The following is a 17,949-nucleotide window of genomic DNA, read 5'->3' on the forward strand; positions in this document are numbered from 1 at the left end:
CAGACAGCACTGCATGGGGCACCTGAAGTCTAAGTGGGAAGGTTTAGACACACCAGGACAAAGATCCAGTGATATTAATAAACTGTTCTTTTACGTGAAGAAAATAAGCAAACTGCCTTCAGAAGATGTTCTCGACTACAGATTTTGAAATCTCTGATTGCCTGCAATTTCTGCATCATCAAAACAGCACTGAATAACAGCTCAAATTGAGAAAATGGATATATTATGTATCCATTTTGGAAAAGGATCTTTCGTTTGGAAAAGTACTCATTGGTTTCCTTCAATGAGCTCATATCTCTTCCTCCAAAGCCCACGATTTTTCCATTGGATGCAATGAAATAGTACTGTTGGAATCCATGCGGCCTGATGCTGCCCAGATCATGGTGGGATCTAGTGTTCCCTGCTGCCATGGTGGCACTTAAGGTCAACGATGTGCAAGTTCTGGTTTACCCAAGGCCTAAGCTGATTCTGCCTGAAAAACCTCATAGGATCTAAAAGAAATTCACCCTGGAAGTGAGGTATAAAATGTCTTTTCTTCTTCCACATCCAGTATGTCTGAGGGAAGGCCCCAAAACAACTGTGAACATAAAGATTAACAAAGATCGTCTATGTATGCTAATCTGAAGCATTTAAAATATAATTACACACAAGTTTTCAAAAAACCTACTCACACATTGTGAGAAGTCCCCATAGAGGAGTCCTGTTTCTGGTAGAAAATCATGTTTATGATCTTTTGGAGTAGGCTGAAGAAAATGGAAAGAGCTGAATGATCACTGGAGGAAATGTTGGTGAGCCGGCAGAGAGACTGAGTTAAAGAATTTATAAACTCACAGATCTTAAAGAATAAACCAGAGCTCTCTAACCATCTTCACTGTTATCGAAAACATAAAGTACATGAGACGTACTATCAAAAACATAGGATCTTGGGTATAATTCTACCTGAAAACCCACTGGCATCGGGGCCTCCCACTGGGAAGACTTGAAAAGCAGTAGCACTTGTGTGAAATTCCAGATGCTGTGATGAGAGCAAGTCGTACAGTGGCTTCAGCATCATCTGGCCTCTCAAGTCCAACCACGGGGGCACACTCTGATTCAGCTGCCCCCACCCCAGCATGCTCACATCTTGGTGGGGAGATGGGAGTAGATGAGCAGAAAGACAATCCATCCTCCTGGCAAGAGCAGGAGGGAGAGTCTTCTCCTTCCTGTTCTCTTTCCCTTCCACCCTCCTTGCCTCCAAGGCTTCAGGAGCCTTGGGTGGAGGGGAGGGGAGGGAGCTTCTGAAAGAGTCTTCTGGAAAGCAGAAAAACCGGGACCAGGGGAGGCACTGGGGATGCCAGTGTTTCAGTAGCCTGAGAGTGGCCTCAAGGAAGGGAGAGCCTATGGGGTGGGGGAGACCCCTGAGCCAACACTCACTGCTCTCAGACCCACTTCTTGGCCCTGTTTTCTGAGTGGGAGCAAAGCAGGTCAACAGAGTAGACCTGGGTCCCCATCCAGCTATGCCGGCAACACGGGATATGATGAAGATTGGCTCCCACTCCTCACCGTCCTGAACCTTGGGCTCTCCAATGAACAATAGAGATAATGCCACCTGGTGATGAGCATCAAGGGGTGGCTTGGGGGTAAAGGGTGCCCCTCAAGTCACTGTCCTCCAGGTCACCAAATCTAGAAAGGAACTGTGGAGGCTGAGCTGTCCCAGGCCTCACTAGTTGTCCTGGGTGAATTGGACAAGAAAATGTTTGTGAGTGGATGTTTGTTTGGCAGAAGTACAATATTACATAACGACAGGGAGAAATGGGCAAGAGCTGAGAGGGGGCAGTGGGGAGAGGGCTGAGGGCACAGCCAAGAATTCTGGGTTGGAGGGATGGGCATTTAGGGAGAAAAAGAAGCCTGGGATGGACTGGTTGGGGGAGGTGGTCAAATGACCGGGAGTGGTAAGGAGACGGTGTAATTAGGTCCTAAGCTCCACAGGGCTTGCAAAGCAGTTCTGGGATCTATGTAGAAGCAGCCATCCTCCAAATGAGTAAAGACAGGGACCCTGGATGACCCGTACGTAATGGGAAAAATCCTCTAGAACCACTACACCCTGTCCTCCAGGCTGTTGGGAGAGAGCATTCTGGTGGGAAGCTAAAGAAAGACAAAGGAACGCCAAGTGTGTCCTGGGCGGCAGGTCAGCGCAAGTGGAAAAGCACAGCCTGTCTGCTTCCCAGAAAGCTCCGGCCCTCCCCAAGGCCACCGCCCACTCTGCTGCAGGACGGGGCCCAGCATAACTGCTCCCCCAGAGGGAAGTCATGGAGGAGAGAGAGCTTCCATGTAGGTGGGAGCCCCATTGTTTCTCAGGTGGGAGCCTCTTCCTTGGTATTTAAATTTAGCCAGGGCGTTCAAGGACTCAAAATATGAGGGGCCAAGGCTGAAGGGCTGAACTGCAGGACAGGATGGTCAGGCCATTTACATGCAGGGCAACAGGCACGGGGGCCACAGAAGCTTGGATGAGGTGATTCTTCTTTTTCTTTTTCTTTTTTTTTAACTAGGAAACAGACGGGATTGGAGTTGTTTTGGATAGATGAATCTGGCACCATTTATAGGAGAATTAACAGAGGGGAGGGACCTAGAGATGGGAAATCAGTTACAGCCACTCAGGCTTGAGCACAGGGCCCCGAGCCAGGGTAGTGGCAGAGGGAATGAAAGAAGGTTCTGGCCATCAGGCACACTGGCCGGGTGCAAGAGGCCAGATGACCACTTTCACTCATGGTTGTGGAGGTGAGGTTTACCCAGGACAGCACAACCCCAGTAGAGTCCATGATATTACTATATAAATGGATCAAAGGGCAGATCTTAGATCAAAACATGTGACCTCTGGGGCATTCTTCAATCTCTTGCATCCTGTGTAAAACGGAGGTCATAGAATGTACCCCAAAGGAAATGCTGAGGATTGTGCATGTGGATCACCTAGAACAGTGCCTGGGACTTCTGCCCCCGTGCAAAGCACTCAGGTTCCCTTCCCATCCCCTTTCCTGCCAGCTCCATCCCTCAAAAGTGACCCCTTTCCTAAAGAAGGGTGGTTCCCGGGTTGCCTGGGGGGGCACGGCACAGTTAGTTAAGCATCCAACTCTTGATCTCAGCTCAGGTCGCGATCTCTCAGTTCATGAGTTTGGCTCTGCGCTGATGGTGAGGGGCCTGCTTGGGATTCTGTCTCTTCTTCTCTCTACCCCTCCCCTGCTTGTGCATGCTCTAAATACATACATACATACATACATACATACATACGTACATACATATGTAGAACTTTAAAAAAGAAAAAGGAGGTAGGTGATTCCTAGCAAAGCCAGGAGGCACAGATTCTCTAAGGCCATGCAGAGCTCTCAGACCTGACACATCACTCACCCACCATCCTAAACCATCGCTGTTGCCCTAAGATTAGTAGAGTGCCTGGGACTGCCTCTCTGAGCTCCCAGGCCTCCTGCTGAGGACAGTCCCTCACCCTCTGGCCCTGGGCACGGCAGGCCACATGGCCTCTTCCTGTTCATCCTCCGGACTCTTGAACACATCTGTACAATCAAACCCTAGGGAGCCAGAAGCAGGATTCAGGGCCCGGGCCACAGCTGTCCCTGAGCCAGGCTGTGTCCCTTCTCACATCACTCACAGTTTAAAAGTATTGGCTCAGGTGCCCCCCAAGGCTCTGACACAGAGCCCTCGTGTGGTAAGCGGCCTCAAAAAGGGTCCCCGTGGCCCCTGCCTCCTGATATCCATGTCCTTGTGGAAGCTGGAAGCCCTTCCTTTTGAGGGTGGGCTGGACCACATGACTGGTAGCTCTAAGGAATAGAATATAGCAAAGGTGACAGGATGCTGCTTCTGAAATTAGGTTTCAAAGAGACCTGGGCTTTCATGTTGCTCACCCTCTCCTGTCTCTCTCTCAGCTGCCATGTTGGGTTAGTAGCCTTCATGGAGAGGCCCACGTGGTGTGTGCTGTGTCCAGTGAGGACCTGAGACCTGCCCACAGCCACGTGAATGACCTGAGACATGGATCCTCCCCCCGTCCAGCCCCAGCCGACACCTTGACTGTCGTCTGTCAGTAACCCCGAAACAGAACCATCCGGCTACGCCGGGACCACAGTGTTCTGACCACAGACACTGAGACAACACGTGTTTTGTTTAAGCCTCTATGTTTTGGGGTAATCTGTTAACACCGCAATTAACTAATACCCCTTGGTCACCTGGGGCAGGGTACAAGGTGTGGAGTGAATACAGCAGGCTTGAGGGAACTATTTTATTTTTTTTTTAATTTTTTTTTCAACGTTTATTTATTTTTGGGACAGAGAGAGACAGAGCATGAACGGGGGAGGGGCAGAGAGAGAGGGAGACACAGAATCGGAAACAGGCTCCAGGCTCTGAGCCATCAGCCCAGAGCCCGACGCGGGGCTCGAACTCACGGACCGCGAGATTGTGACCTGGCTGAAGTCGGACGCTCAACCGACTGCGCCACCCAGGCGCCCCAAGGGAACTATTTTAAAAGTCCCATGGATGCCTCTACGAGAAGCCAAAGCTGCTGGGAAAAACACCGTGACACTCCCAAGAGGCCAGGCACGTGGCCACATTCGCAGAAGTCACTTGTGAACAAGTAGGGACTCTAAGCAGACCTCCCAGTCAGAGCTCCGACTGGTGGGTCCTGCGTCGGTCCACCCATCAAAGTGGCTGGGGAAGTGCAGTGATTTCAGGTGACGAAGACCTTCCCTGGTCCTGCCCCTCACTGAGAGCCCTCATCGGTATTGACAGAAAGGTTCTATTCTCCTCTGGTGCAGAATCTGTCCGACGTGAGCCCAGCAGTAAGGGGCCCTTTCCAGCTGGGGGCCCCTTCCTCTTCTCGCCCCTGCTCCCCCCTCTCGCTCTGGTACACCGTGTCCTTCATACTCTTCCATTTTTGTTGTCTTGGTTACATGGCCAGACTCCTGATATGCTGCTAGTTTTCATTTTAATGATATGTTCTTGTAAAGCACAATATTTTACTTCAATTGCATGTGTCACTGGATAAATTCCTCCAGCGTGTCTGGCATTTGAGCATCAGCTGACTGAGTGTGCTCTATGATTTGGGGTGTTTCTGTAGCACTCTCTTCAATTTTAACGTGTTTGCATTTTAATTTATGATCAGGATCATTCTACACAAATGTATATATATACACACACATATGATTCAAAAAAGTGGCACACGTGTATCAATAAATCTTAAATTGGCAAAGCTCATTTGAGACTATCTCCTTAAATCATGTGCACTACTAATGATCATTTGGAAAATAAAATGACAAATGTTCCTGAGGTAGTATTTTCTGGGGATCCCAAAGTGTGTTTCAAGAGGATGCCAGGAGAAGAGGGAGGCTTTTCCCCAGCTTAAGATGTCAAGCTGCTCTGAGAGTGGGTGAGACCGGAACTCCGTCACGAGGACACCTCCCCCATGCCTGCTCAGGTCTGCTCTGAGCGATCACTTGAGACCCAACCCCCCGCCCCAACCAGGCCATGCAGAGACAGTGGGTGGGCCCAAGGGCAGACTAGTGTAAAGTAGGAAGGAGTATGAAATGAGTGCCAGTGGGATACACTTATGTAGAATGGATGGTTGGGCGAAAACTTCATATTGCTCAAGAATGTAAGACACGCCCAAGAGGACATCGACCAGCTCAGCTGCTGTCCACATCTCCTGGGTACAGCATGCACAAAAAGACTTAAAACGCAGCAGGGGAGACCGCAAAAGGTGAGAGGTGGATGAGAGGTGGGCAGATGACATGAGGTGAGGTTGGTCCCCAGGCTTAAAGAACTAATGACAGAACAGCCATCTCTTAAGACGTGACTGACATCAGTGCAAGGAGCATGATAGTTCCTGGAATATCTGTGGTGCTCTTCTGTCTGCAGCTCCTTCAACCTCAGCTCCTCTCCACTTAGCCCATGGCTTAAGATCTATACAGGCTTCATACTTGCAAAGCCAGCAGTGGGAAGTGCAAAGACAACATGACAAAACAATCAGACAAAAATGCTTTGATGGTCTTTTTCCATAATGGAAATTGTCCAGCATTGATTCTTCCATATTTCTTTTCCCTTCTGCTTGAGTGCCTAAGCACATGCAAACTAGCCAGCAGCTCTGCAGAGCTCACTGACCAAGTCCTTTACCAGATACCTGCACCTGTGCTCTAATCTCAGGGTCCCCAGGCAAGTTTGAGTTGTAACACTACCTCTCCATCCGATTTCGTGATGTCTTCACCCACTTGGGAGTCCTTTCTATGGCATGAATTTATTTTTAAAGTTGATTCAGATTTCCAGGTGAATGTTAAGAATTCTCAGACACATTCAGGAAGTTGCAAAGCAGGGGCTATACATCTCTAATCTGATATTGCTCTTTGATGTGAGCATCACGTGCACGCACACACACACACACACACACACACACACACACAGCATCCATTGCTGAGAACTTATGGTCAGAATGACACAGACCCAGGTGGGTCTCCCTCTACCCCACTCTACTTCTGTTTATTTGCCCTTCTTGATCCATGATCAGGGGATATGGAACACAAGCAAACTGATTTCAAAACAGGGTCAAGAAAAAAAAATTAGGCAGATTAAATTAATGTGCATAATAATTCCCAATGAGAATGATTCTTTTGTGACATCGACTCCTATTGACATTCCATGCAGACACACACTCAATTCCTATCATGAGAGGCTGGTAAGGCTTGGTATGTCACACACCTGGGTACATATCATACTACAAGCCAGTGGCTGGGCCAGCCAGACTTCTGCTTAACCAGTATCCACAAAGTACTCCGTGAGTAGGTGTGAGTAGTTTAACCTAGCGAAACACTCAGGAACGATGCATTCACCAAATGAAAGGAGCAATCACACGTCAAGTGGAAGTTTACGATGTTTTGGCTCACAATGAACACTAGTCTCTCCCACTAATGTCAGGCAGTAATTCACTGCTGAACAGCAGCCATAAAATAGGATCACTTAGTGGTAGGAATGCAAGAGGCAAGGAAAGAGGGTTCCAGCCCAAGTATTTAAGCAAAGAGATTTTTGTCACACTGACCTCATTACCCCATCTTGGGACAAAGATTGTCAGGTTTATACAGACACCCTAAAGCAGATCGGGATGGTGTTTGCCTTAAGATTTTTTACCTGCAGGTGAAATTTTAACAGTCTGTGGGTTATTTCTAAGTTCCTAGGTACCTCCTGGTGTCTATTTATATGTCAGCATTTATATGTCACATTGCTTACCAGCACTTGCCTGTAATGCTCACCATGAAAAAGCTGCCAATACTAGCCATAACATACACACACACACACGCGCACACACACACACACTCACATAACGGAAAACATAAAAGACATCCAAATTGGCACTTTCCTCACCTCCTTTCCCTCTGCCTCATGTGATGTGTGCACTAAAGGAGTGAAATTATGGTCATCAGAGGCAAGGTTGCAAATGATGGGGACCCACACCTTTCAAACAAAAGGAAAAGTCAGTAATTTTGAGGGCAGCCTATGGATAGCTACAGTCTAGCTCCCAGACCCTGAAACCCACAGCAAACCCCCAAGCCCTCCCACCCACCCTCCCCACCTCGAGTCCCTTGTCATATTGCAAAGAACCCTGTGAAGCCCTTGATACACACAGGAGATTATTACAGGGCTCGGAGGAGACAACTCTGTAATTACGGCTACAGTGTGATCTCCATTATTCTCACCCCCTGGTTGCAGTAGCTCACAAAACTTCCCGCAAAATCCTCCTGTAGCCCCAAAGCATTTCATGGCTGGGCCTCTGCCCAAAAGGTGAATGTGGTCTGATAACCTCTGGGAAAAGCAATACAGAGTCATGGCAAGGAAAGGGGAGTGGTTAGTGCTCAGTGAGCAGGGGTGGTGGGAAATTCTATTGTTCAGAAAAAATAAATAAACTGGCCAGTTTTGCTTTTTGTTATTTCAAACAACAGACTCGGCGGCCCAGCCTTCCTTTCCCAACTCCGACTGTCCCCTGGGCCGGCTGTGCTGAGTCTGCAGCGGCAGTAGCTGAGCTCCAGCAAAACCATTAAAAAGTCTGCCACTCTGAGCTCATGGAGCAGAAAGTTTGGCTGCCCCGATGGCCCAGCTTTCCCCAGGAGGACCGCTGGCTCATTCCCCCCACATGACCCTCTCTGCTCTTTACCTCTCAAATGTTTATGCTTCACCAATCCCACCACTGCTCGGGAAATTAAATGGAACATCCCAGGTGGCTGAAACAGAACTGTTCTTATATAAACTCCCCAAAGTAAAAAATGGGAAATGCCGGCGGAGGTTTATAAAGTCTCGAGCCTCCTGGTCAGATGCCTGTCGTTGCTGGCTGGGCCAACCTCCCGGGACACCTGAAGGCAAGGATCTGCCTACAGCCTACCCCACAAGGATTGTCCCTGTGCGCTCTGTGTGCCCGGACTCCTAGAGGCATCCTCAGCCACCGTCATGGGGATCTGCTGCACTCTGACCTCCCCATCAGGGGCCAGGCTTCCACGGGCACCAGAGAGCCAGCCCCCACTGACCTCCATCCACCCACTGACCAACAGCACATATTTTCAAGTTGACTGTCTTGGGTTTACAATGCAGCCATGGCCAGGGAGCATGTCTCTTTTTCTCCCCCAAGAGAGAATAACTGTTCTGTTATGTGCACGAACTCTCAATCAATGTTTATTTCATGGACACCATATTCTGACCAGCTCAATGACCAAAAAAAAAGAAAAAAAAAAAAACCTCCTCCAGGATCTATTCAGTCTTGCCAGGAAGTAAATGATCTTGCTGCACCGAGTAGGAAGGTCAACGGACAGGAATCTTTTAGCATACTGAGGTAAGTTACTTCTCCATTGCACAGAGACAGGGCTCACTAGAGAGAAGAGTTAAGGCAGCCCAAATTGTCTTGCTTATTTTTTACTCTCAATAGTGCTTATTCACCCATCGGGCCAGGCGGAGCAGGTCAACAGACATTTCATTGTATGAACTGCATATGGGAATGCCTTTGGTATTTAGAACTCACTTTTCTAGCAAACCAAACTCACTGAATCATAATAAAGAATGAAACCATCTGAGCACCCAACAGAAACACCCTCGAGGCCCCTGCTCCAAAGCTCGGGTGCTTCCCTCCTCGGTTTATACTGAGGCTTAGCGGACACAATTTCAGCAAGTTTGGATATTGGACACTCAGCTCACAGAAAGCTGGAAGCCACAGATGAAGGGAAGAAGAAAGACCGGAGTTGCCCAGGGTTCCTGACAGCAGCTGGAGGTGACGAGCGACGATATGCACTAAAGGAAGAGGCAGGAGGCAGCGACAATAAGACACGGGAGTCGTGCCAGGACAACGCATCTACGCCTTGCACGCGGCATCTTCTTGGGCGTCCACCAGCTTCATTTCGATGCGTAAGCAGTAATCACAACAAGGAGGCCAAGGTAGCAACAAAACGTTCAACTGTGTTTAATACATTCTTCACAGAGAGGCAGGGAACTATGAAATATAGTTCTTAAAGCTATGTAGATGATGGTTGAATTAGTCATTGTTTAGACGTGTAAGGCCATACACTACAATTTCCTGGTTACCTCTTTGGGCAGTACCAGACGGTAGCACACCGCCTGCATCATCCTTGTGGAGCATTATGGCATTTCACCAACACAGGCTTCCTCTTCCAGATACTACCCATGCAACTACTCCCCACACATCTCCCAACGCACACACACCTCCCCCTGGCTCTCCCCCTCCGTACTCTCACACACCAGCCCCGCTGCCTGTTCCAAGAGTTGTAGAATTTAAAGAAAGAAATTATTGCCAGGCCATTACACAGTAGGATGGGAGAGTCGGCAAAGTCTTCTAGATTTGCCAAAAGCACTTCCCCTTGACCGTGTCCAGCTAATACCCAGGAACCCGGCAAAGAGAAAGCAGAACTCAAGGCTGTCTCAGGTCTGGCAGTGCCACTCTCTCGATGTAAATCACACAATATCCAAAGAATTCCAAGGGCAGCCTATTAAATAAAACAAGCAGGAGCTCCACGTGGGTTCACCAATATTTCCCTGGGACAAGACTACCAGTCAACATAAAACGGGACATACTGCTTAGTCTTAGGAAGGCTTTTGATCCAATCAAGGGGGCTCTTGAGGGCACCAGCTCTAACTCGTTGAGATGAGAAGCCTGAGAAGGATAACAGGTGAGAGAAGAGTCCTGGATAGAAAGGTGCCCCCAAACTGCTGATGGGCCAACATCAGGCGAGCAACTTCTGGAAGACGAGGAGGAAAGGCTCATGTCTCAGATCACACCATTCTACTCCACCTCAAACAATTTCTATGCTCCAATAATATCCACGGTTTCCTCACCCCATGATCTGGCTCTTAGCCCTGTCGCCAACTCTAGCAGGTCCTGAATTTCCCCCCATCTGTTTCCCTGCATGGATTCCAGATGGATGCACCAGTCAAAAGGGATGAGGCGAGAGGAAAAGGTACCTTCCTCGCCGCTGCCCACCTTCCCCAGTCACCCAGCCCTTAGAAAGCCTTTGCATTAGCGCACGAACCCAAGGTGGACAGAGCACACCATTTAGGATGGCCTAGTGAGGCCGGGGTAACTCCTCCACGTGCATACCAGCCCTAGGGAAGAAGTAAGTCTGCACATTCACCCACTGTGATGCCCACGATAACCCTCCACCTTGAGGCAGAGAAGGGGCAGGTTGTCATTCATGACTTCAAGAGCAACATACCTCCTTAGCTCAAACTTGTATCACTTGCCCACCAGGCCCAAAGTAGTAAGAAAGCATGAGATAATGTCTATCCCAGCGGGGATAGATTGCCTTCACAATAACCAAAACGACGGCATCTCATTCCTACCTTCTTCAGCTTGCCACTTTTGGTGCCCACGAAGGCCAGAGAGTGATTCTTGTAGACGTAGGCAATGACAGAAGTCATGCGGTCCCTGTCCTCCGTGAAGACGGGAATGCCACGCACCATCTCAGACACGCCCAGGGGGGCATTCATATCCAGGCCACAGAAATTATCATCAATGGTTAAGAGCTGAAAATTAAAAAAGAAAAAAAAGAAAGAAATGAAAAATTAGGAGGAAACATCAGGGCAATAAGCAGAAATACTGAGTCAGGGAACTACAGGGCTAGAAGAATCCTTTTATACAAGAAAAACTCAGCTCCAGGGAAACTAGGTGACCTGTTAACAGTCAACCTAAGTAGGTGGTAGGACCATGGCAAAAAAATACAGATCCCTAGAGTCTCTTTCCTCTCTTGGCCTCCATGGTCTCTCTGCCCCACCTCCAACCCCTCCAGGCGCCATCTTGGTAACTTAGATGGCCCATCATCACTGTCACATCGGCCAGCACCCATGAGCATGGGCTCCAGGCAGCTCTGCTTAGGAATAAGAGGGAACATGGCCTCCACATCTACCCTTCCTATTGAACAGACCACAGAGGAAGACTCAAGAGTGTAGAATAGAGAACTAGAAACATTAACATGTGAATGACAATATCATGACAGAAGCATGTGTAGACAATCAGTTGGGGAAAGAGAAATAGGAGAGGTGGAAGACTCACAAACAACTCAACAAACCACAATGGTACCTCATGATGCCCCATCTCAAGTGCCCTGCCTTTTTCAAAACCACAGTGAAGGTGGACAACCCTGGCCTTGTCATACCTACACCAGCATTTGCCAAAGTGTCTTCTGTGGAAGCCAAGCTCCCCAAGATTCTCTATGAAAACAGGGCTCCTTGGGCAAATTATTTTGTACTGAAACACAGTACATTCTAACACTATGTAGGAGGCTCATAACGATTATAGGAAAGGTCTGAAAAGTCTTTTTAAGAAGAAATATGTTTAACATTCCTTTAGCCTTTCCCAAACATTATATTCCCTAAAAATGACTGGGACACCTGTTAGCATTCCTTAAAGAGAATATCCCCTAGATACTCTGTGAGACTCATGGATCCAATTCTTGCTCCTGAATCCCAGACAGTTTCAGGAGCCAGGGAACCAACAGGAAAAACCTTTGGCCCATTTTGGCTGAATCTCGCCCTGTTTTATTCCAGGCTCCCAGATCCCCACATGAGCACAGGGTCACAGTTGGGTTCTGTCCTACTGGGAAGTGGAGAAGACCTTGCCGTGGCTGGCAAGGGGCCCCCAGCACCACCACCGAACAGCTCTGGTCTGGCACAGACCTCTCCAAGGCTCTAGGAACCTACGCCGATTTTCTCTCCTTCTAAGAAGAACTGTGTGGCCTTAGAAGAGCTATTCTGTCTTCCTGTGCTTTTATTTTCCACTCTATAAAGATGAAGGAAACAACCCCTGCTTTTTGATGGGTTTCCATAAAGCCTATAGAGCTCATGCCTGTAAACGTCTTTGGACTTTGCAGAAAAAGGAGTGAAATAAAATACAAGGTGTCACTTTTTTAAAGGCTTCAATCCAGCCAAAGGAAAAGGCATCTGGAGAACCAGCATGCAGGCTCTTGCCAGCAGAGCTATGTGAAAGTGGCCAACTCTGAGCTTTCCGGAGACTTGGGGGACCCCTTGTCTCCCTCCTAGAACGGAGGGAGCAAGATTGTCCATCTCAGGAAAGGCAACACGCTGAGCATCTAAAACCTCTCCCTTACCTCTCCCCTACTTCTTATCATGGGGGCAGTCAGGGTAGGGCTGGAGAGAGCAGGGGAAGGCCCGGGCAAGCCACGTGCAGAGCAGATGTCTGCTCCATGCCTTTGATCCCCCCTGGCCTTTCTTGCTTGGTCTGGTCAAATAGCCCAGGCCAAACACGACCCTCAGCTCCTCCCCGCTAAAAAACAATATAAAAAGTCAAAGTTAGGAGCAAGTTTTCAAGGTCTAGTCTCATCTTTATGGTTCTTTCCTAAATGAGAAAATGGGGGAGGAGACAGGTGGTGGAGGGTAAAAGGGATAGAAAGAAACAAAGAAAGAAAAATCCAGATAAAGGGAGGATGGTGTCTTCTCCCTGCCGGACATAATGGTAGGGTGACCTGCCAGAAAGGCATGTCAGGGGAGGCTTAAGGCATGCTGGGAATCCTCATGGCCTTGCATGTTCCTGCCTCCGCTTCATAAGGAGCCCTTGTCCCCAGGTTTCTTGGCTCTAAGCTGTGCCAAAGAGACTTCTGCCATTAGCAAACATATCTTGCCTATTATGAACCATTTACCAAGTAGATAAGGCTAAATGGTTGGTCACGCCACACAAGGAGAAACTAAGGCAGGGAGCAAGGCAGGCCATGTCTGACAGTCTCCCACCACCCTTGGCACAAACGCGTGCCTCACTGACCTGGGAGACTTAGGCTCCTCAGCCCCCAGAATTACATTTCTGAGTGGTCAGTAACTGAATACCATTCTTCCCCTTGGCTGAGCAAAACACAAGCAAATAAATAAACAACCACCTACACAAAGAGTTGGCCAATTGCAGCATTAAATCATTGCTTGCTCAGAGGCAGCAAGTCTCTGCCACTCTGGCACCTTGAGCAGCAAGGGGTCCAGGGAGACATGTTTTCATTGGGAAGAAGCAAGGACAGCCCAGCCTGGAAGCCTGGTGGCCAGGGCTCTGCCTGTCTTCGGCTCGTGACAGCTCCCTGAGAGGGAGGCAGCTGGTCAGCTCACCTGTGCCTGACACTGCCTACCTCAGGGTGTCGTCATCAGGCTCCAAGAAGGCCAAGGCTGCAGCTGGAGTTCCCAATGTGACATTGGGATTCCAGGGACAATGATGGCTTTCTCCCACACCCCCACCTTGCATGGGTTTCTCCCTCTACATAGGGCCCCAGGTGATAGAGATGTGAGCAAGGCCTTTGACCAGGTGCAGCCCAGGTCTGCATGGATGCTATGGCACAAGGGGTCCTTGCTCTTTGTTTCCTCAAAGCAGGGGCAACGGGAAGGGGGTTTTTAACACTAAAATAACAGAAAAAAAAAAACACATGACTTGGGTTCACACGGCAGCTTGCTTCCTAACTATACAACTTAGCATTCCTGTTCTCTGAGCCTCACTTCCCCTTGACTGTAATACAGCAAGACGGGACTGTCATGAGGGCCAGGTGAGAAAACGGGAGTGAAGACACTGGGTAAACTGGAAAGCACTTTGTCAATTCAAGGTGATATTTCATATTAGTTTTTTTTAATGGAAATCCGGCCCAGAACAGGGACAGAATGGCTGCAGGGAGTGCCCCTAGCATGGCTCCTGACCAGAGCAGGCTCTCTAAGGACACCACCATGCTGGGTCTGAGCAGCCACAGGGTAATTAGAGCACCAGGGGGAGGAGGAGGGAGGACCCCACAGGGCCCACAGACCCGGGAGGCTGAGGTGTAAGGAGCAGATGCCAGGGCCGTGTGGGCCTTGGAAGAAAAGGCTAATTGGTGAAAGCCTTTGACAGGTGAGGGCTGGTGTGGATTCCAGAACACCCTGGGCAGTGGGGGAGGAGAGTGCCTGCTCTTGCCCTGGCCGAGCCTCCCCTGGGCCCCATTAACGGCAAGATTAGAGTGGCAGCCAGAGGAGCCAGGAGTGGACTGGACCCCACTGTAATCAGGAGCCCAGCCACACCTCTCCCTCAGCTGCTCCACAAATGCCCACAAATGACCTTTGGCCATTGGTATAATGCTTATTTATTAGAGAGCAGCTTCATTCTTATCAAGGCAAAAATAAGGATCTGTTCCATGAAAATATATGTGGTGTCTCTTTGGGCAACCCTGTGAACAGGCCAGGGCCCACACCCTTCTGCCCCAATCAGGAAGATCTCAAACTCGCTTTCCACAAATGTCCTCATGGGTACATGGCTTATAAATTAAGACCTGTGATCCACAGGACTCCAGGGCCTATGAGCTCAAACACAGGACCATGTTTTATGTGTCTTTGTGGCCTTAGCTTCATAGAAGGTTAAATTAAGACCTGTGATCCACAGGACTCCAGGGCCTATGAGCTCAAACACAGGACCATGTTTTATGTGTCTTTGTGGCCTTAGCTTCATAGAAGGTTAAGATGGATGTTAAATTGATGGATGGATGGATGGATGGATGGATGGATGGATGAGCAAATAAAAGCCTGAGTTTCACAGTGGTTAACACTGAGGAACTAGAATCAGAATGTCTAGATTTGAATCCCAGCTCCACCACTTAGCGCTGTGTGACCTTGGGCAAGTCACTTACCCTCTCTGTGTCTCAGCTTATCATTGGTATAATGGGGATAATAATATGAGTATATACTTCCTAGTGCTGTGGTAAGGATTACATGATTTAATGCACGTAGAACACTGTCTGACGCTCCCTAAGTGCTATGGGAATGTTAGCTCATATCGTTTGTCATCCTTAGACAATTCAGACAACCTTTGGGAGGCTCATGTTTTTAGGGAAATTCATGGTATCTACCTCAGAGAGGTGTTATCACAACTAAGAAGACTAATGTTATCAAGATGAAATTTCAAAAGTGGTACTTCCTAAAGATCTACGAGGCCTATGAGGCTGTAGGAAGGAACAGAGGAATAGTGTAAGATCCAGAACATTTAGCGTTATTCATCAGAAATGCAAATTCTTGGGGCACCGGGGCGGCTCAGTTGGTTGAGCGTCTGACTCTTGATTTCATCTCAGGTCATGATCTCATGGCTGGTGAGACGTAGCCCCAGATCAGCTCCCAGCCAGGTGTGGAATCTGCTTGGGGTTCTCTCCCTCTCTCCCTCCCTCTGCCCCCTGCACATGTGCACGTACTCTCTCTGTGTCTTTAAAAAAAAAAGGAAAGAAAGAAACACAAATTCTTGCATGGCCTCCGGATCTATTGGATCGGGACCCCTGGAAGTGAGACTCAGGGACCTGCATCATCGCCATGGAGGTCCCCTTCCTTGCCAGGGGCACCACAGACCAGGCCCGGGGAGAGAAAGCACAGCCACTCTGAGCAGGCCCTACTGGGCCCGGGATGCAGAGGCCCCACGGCAGCCTCCCCAGCGGTGGTGGCGGAGGTGGTGTGGAGAGCCAGAGCTGACACTCCAAATTACAATCTAATAGCTTCCTGCGCTTCCCTCGCGCACAGCGACAAAGGTTACCGTGCAATTATGTGTCGCTACATACAAATGACAGAGCAGTTACGGTTACTTTACCAATTACAGGGAAATTGCTCCCACTCTGTAGAGAGACTGGCACTCTGAAAAGCTCTATCATCTCCGTGGAAAGGGGGTGTTATTCTGCCGGCATCCTTCCTGCAACAGCCTCCCCAGGCTCCGGGGGCCGGAGCTCCAAAGCGGTCGCTGGCGAACCCCAGTGGGGAGACTCTGAGGAGGGCTGAGGAAGACGTCAGGGCTGGGACACAGTGGGGGCATCTCCTCAGGAGTTCCTTGGCATTGCCCCCAAGCCCCACGCCCTGGTGACACATTCATAAAGAACCACTGTCACCCGATACGTGTGCCAATCCACTTTGAAGGCCATGGGTGGTGAGGTAGGACACGATCTGGTCCTGAAACCACTTCTCACCCCGGCTAGCGTGGCCCTTAGTCTGGTTCCTGCTGGCAGCTCCCCAGTCAAGTGGAACAGTCGTGGCCCTGCCCTTGGTTGCCCCGCCTTTGCAGAAACCCCACATTGAGTCCTTATTATGGAAAGGTCAGAACTAGGCCAGAGCTCAGTGATCCAAATGTGGTGCTAATGAGGTAAAGGTCACCAGGTCCATCCCCCTGTGGGCCAATTAGCTCAGCTCTAGGACACAGCCTGTTCCATAGCCACAGGCTGCCCCCCTTACCCCGGGCATCGACTGTTTACAAATATCCCAAATTGATCCAAAAGAGGCCGACCAGGTGAGCCAGCAGGGAGGGACAGATACAGCCAAGTCTCCCAAACAGGGACCCAGTTGCTCTGGGTTGGCGTGGAAATACAAAGTCAGACCTGGTCCTCCCTTGCTCCGTGGGCAGCTCCTGGTCCAGCAAAGAGAGGAGTCCTTCCATGTGGGAGCACACCAGCTCTCCTGCCCTTCCTGAATGCAAAAGTAGCACTCAACCTCATGCAGAGGAGTTCTGAGCACCCCGGAATCCCCGCCACAGAGCTGGAAGGCCAGACCATCACACAGGGAGAGAAGGTGCCAGAGACTTGCCCAGGCTCACCCTCTGAAGAGCCTTGTGTTGGGCCATTTTCCGTCAAACTTTTGGTATCGTAGGCTATTGGAGCTCCTGTTTCTGTTAGGGGAAACTGAGGCGGTGAGTGAGGACAACACTACTTACTGATCTTCACTTATTAATATGCTTAAGAACGTGTAGGAAGGAACAATTAAATAAAAGCCTAGGTGAGGACTCAACTATATAAAGATGGAAACATTTCATCTGTCCCTGCCCCTTTCCCAGTGGAGACAGACAGACCTGGGCTACAACTAGACAAGGCAACACATGCCCTGCCTCAGTTTTGTACCCAGTGCTGGGGGTACAGAGGGCATGGTGACCAATGACCTGGGGCAGCAGCAGGGTTGTGCAGGAGGGCTGACATCTGGGCTCAGTTCAGAGAGCTCCATCCAGCACAGGGCATGGCCACTCTTCCACATATCAGCTATTTCAGAAAAGGAAAATAACTCAAGATTTTAGAATCCAACAGCCTCATTTTGCAGAAGGGAAAATTGAGGCCTATAGCGTCCAACGACAATGTCCCCACCACCGGTGACCTAGTAAGTTGATGGGAAAATGGTACCAGAACTCCAAATCCTCAGTCCAGAGGGACAAAAACTGATCTTACGTAGGGGTTTCCTGCAAGGATGCTATAGGGTGACCCCAAAGGAACTTATTCCAGGGCCAAAGACTACTCAGGGAAGAGCCCCTGCCTCCACTTCTCCTGTCATGCAGGATATGTGCTCTGCCTTTCTGGGACCTGTGGAAGCAACTAACTCTCCCCTACGAAGGAGACCCTTGGCCAGTCATCAGAAAAGGGCTTCCTCCTTTCCTGGGTCTATTGGTCCCAAAGAAAGTGAGGGCTGAAGTTCTGA

The 17,949-nt window shown here is 49.4% G+C and overlaps 1 protein-coding gene across 5 annotated transcripts in view; it reads right to left on the bottom strand.

Annotated features, from left to right (window-relative positions):
• Positions 1-17,949, bottom strand: part of PLXNA4 (plexin A4) — a 596,306-nt gene that overhangs the window by 339,385 nt on the left and 238,972 nt on the right. For all 5 annotated transcript variants that reach the window (XM_047848901.1, XM_047848900.1, XM_047848902.1 and 2 more), the window contains one exon: positions 10,861-11,043. In XM_047848901.1, the coding sequence (XP_047704857.1) occupies positions 10,861-11,043 (183 nt within the window). The remainder of the gene's footprint in view (positions 1-10,860; positions 11,044-17,949) is intronic.

Source organism: Prionailurus viverrinus, chromosome A2, assembly GCF_022837055.1.
Source record: "Prionailurus viverrinus isolate Anna chromosome A2, UM_Priviv_1.0, whole genome shotgun sequence".
NCBI lineage: Eukaryota > Metazoa > Chordata > Mammalia > Carnivora > Felidae > Prionailurus > Prionailurus viverrinus.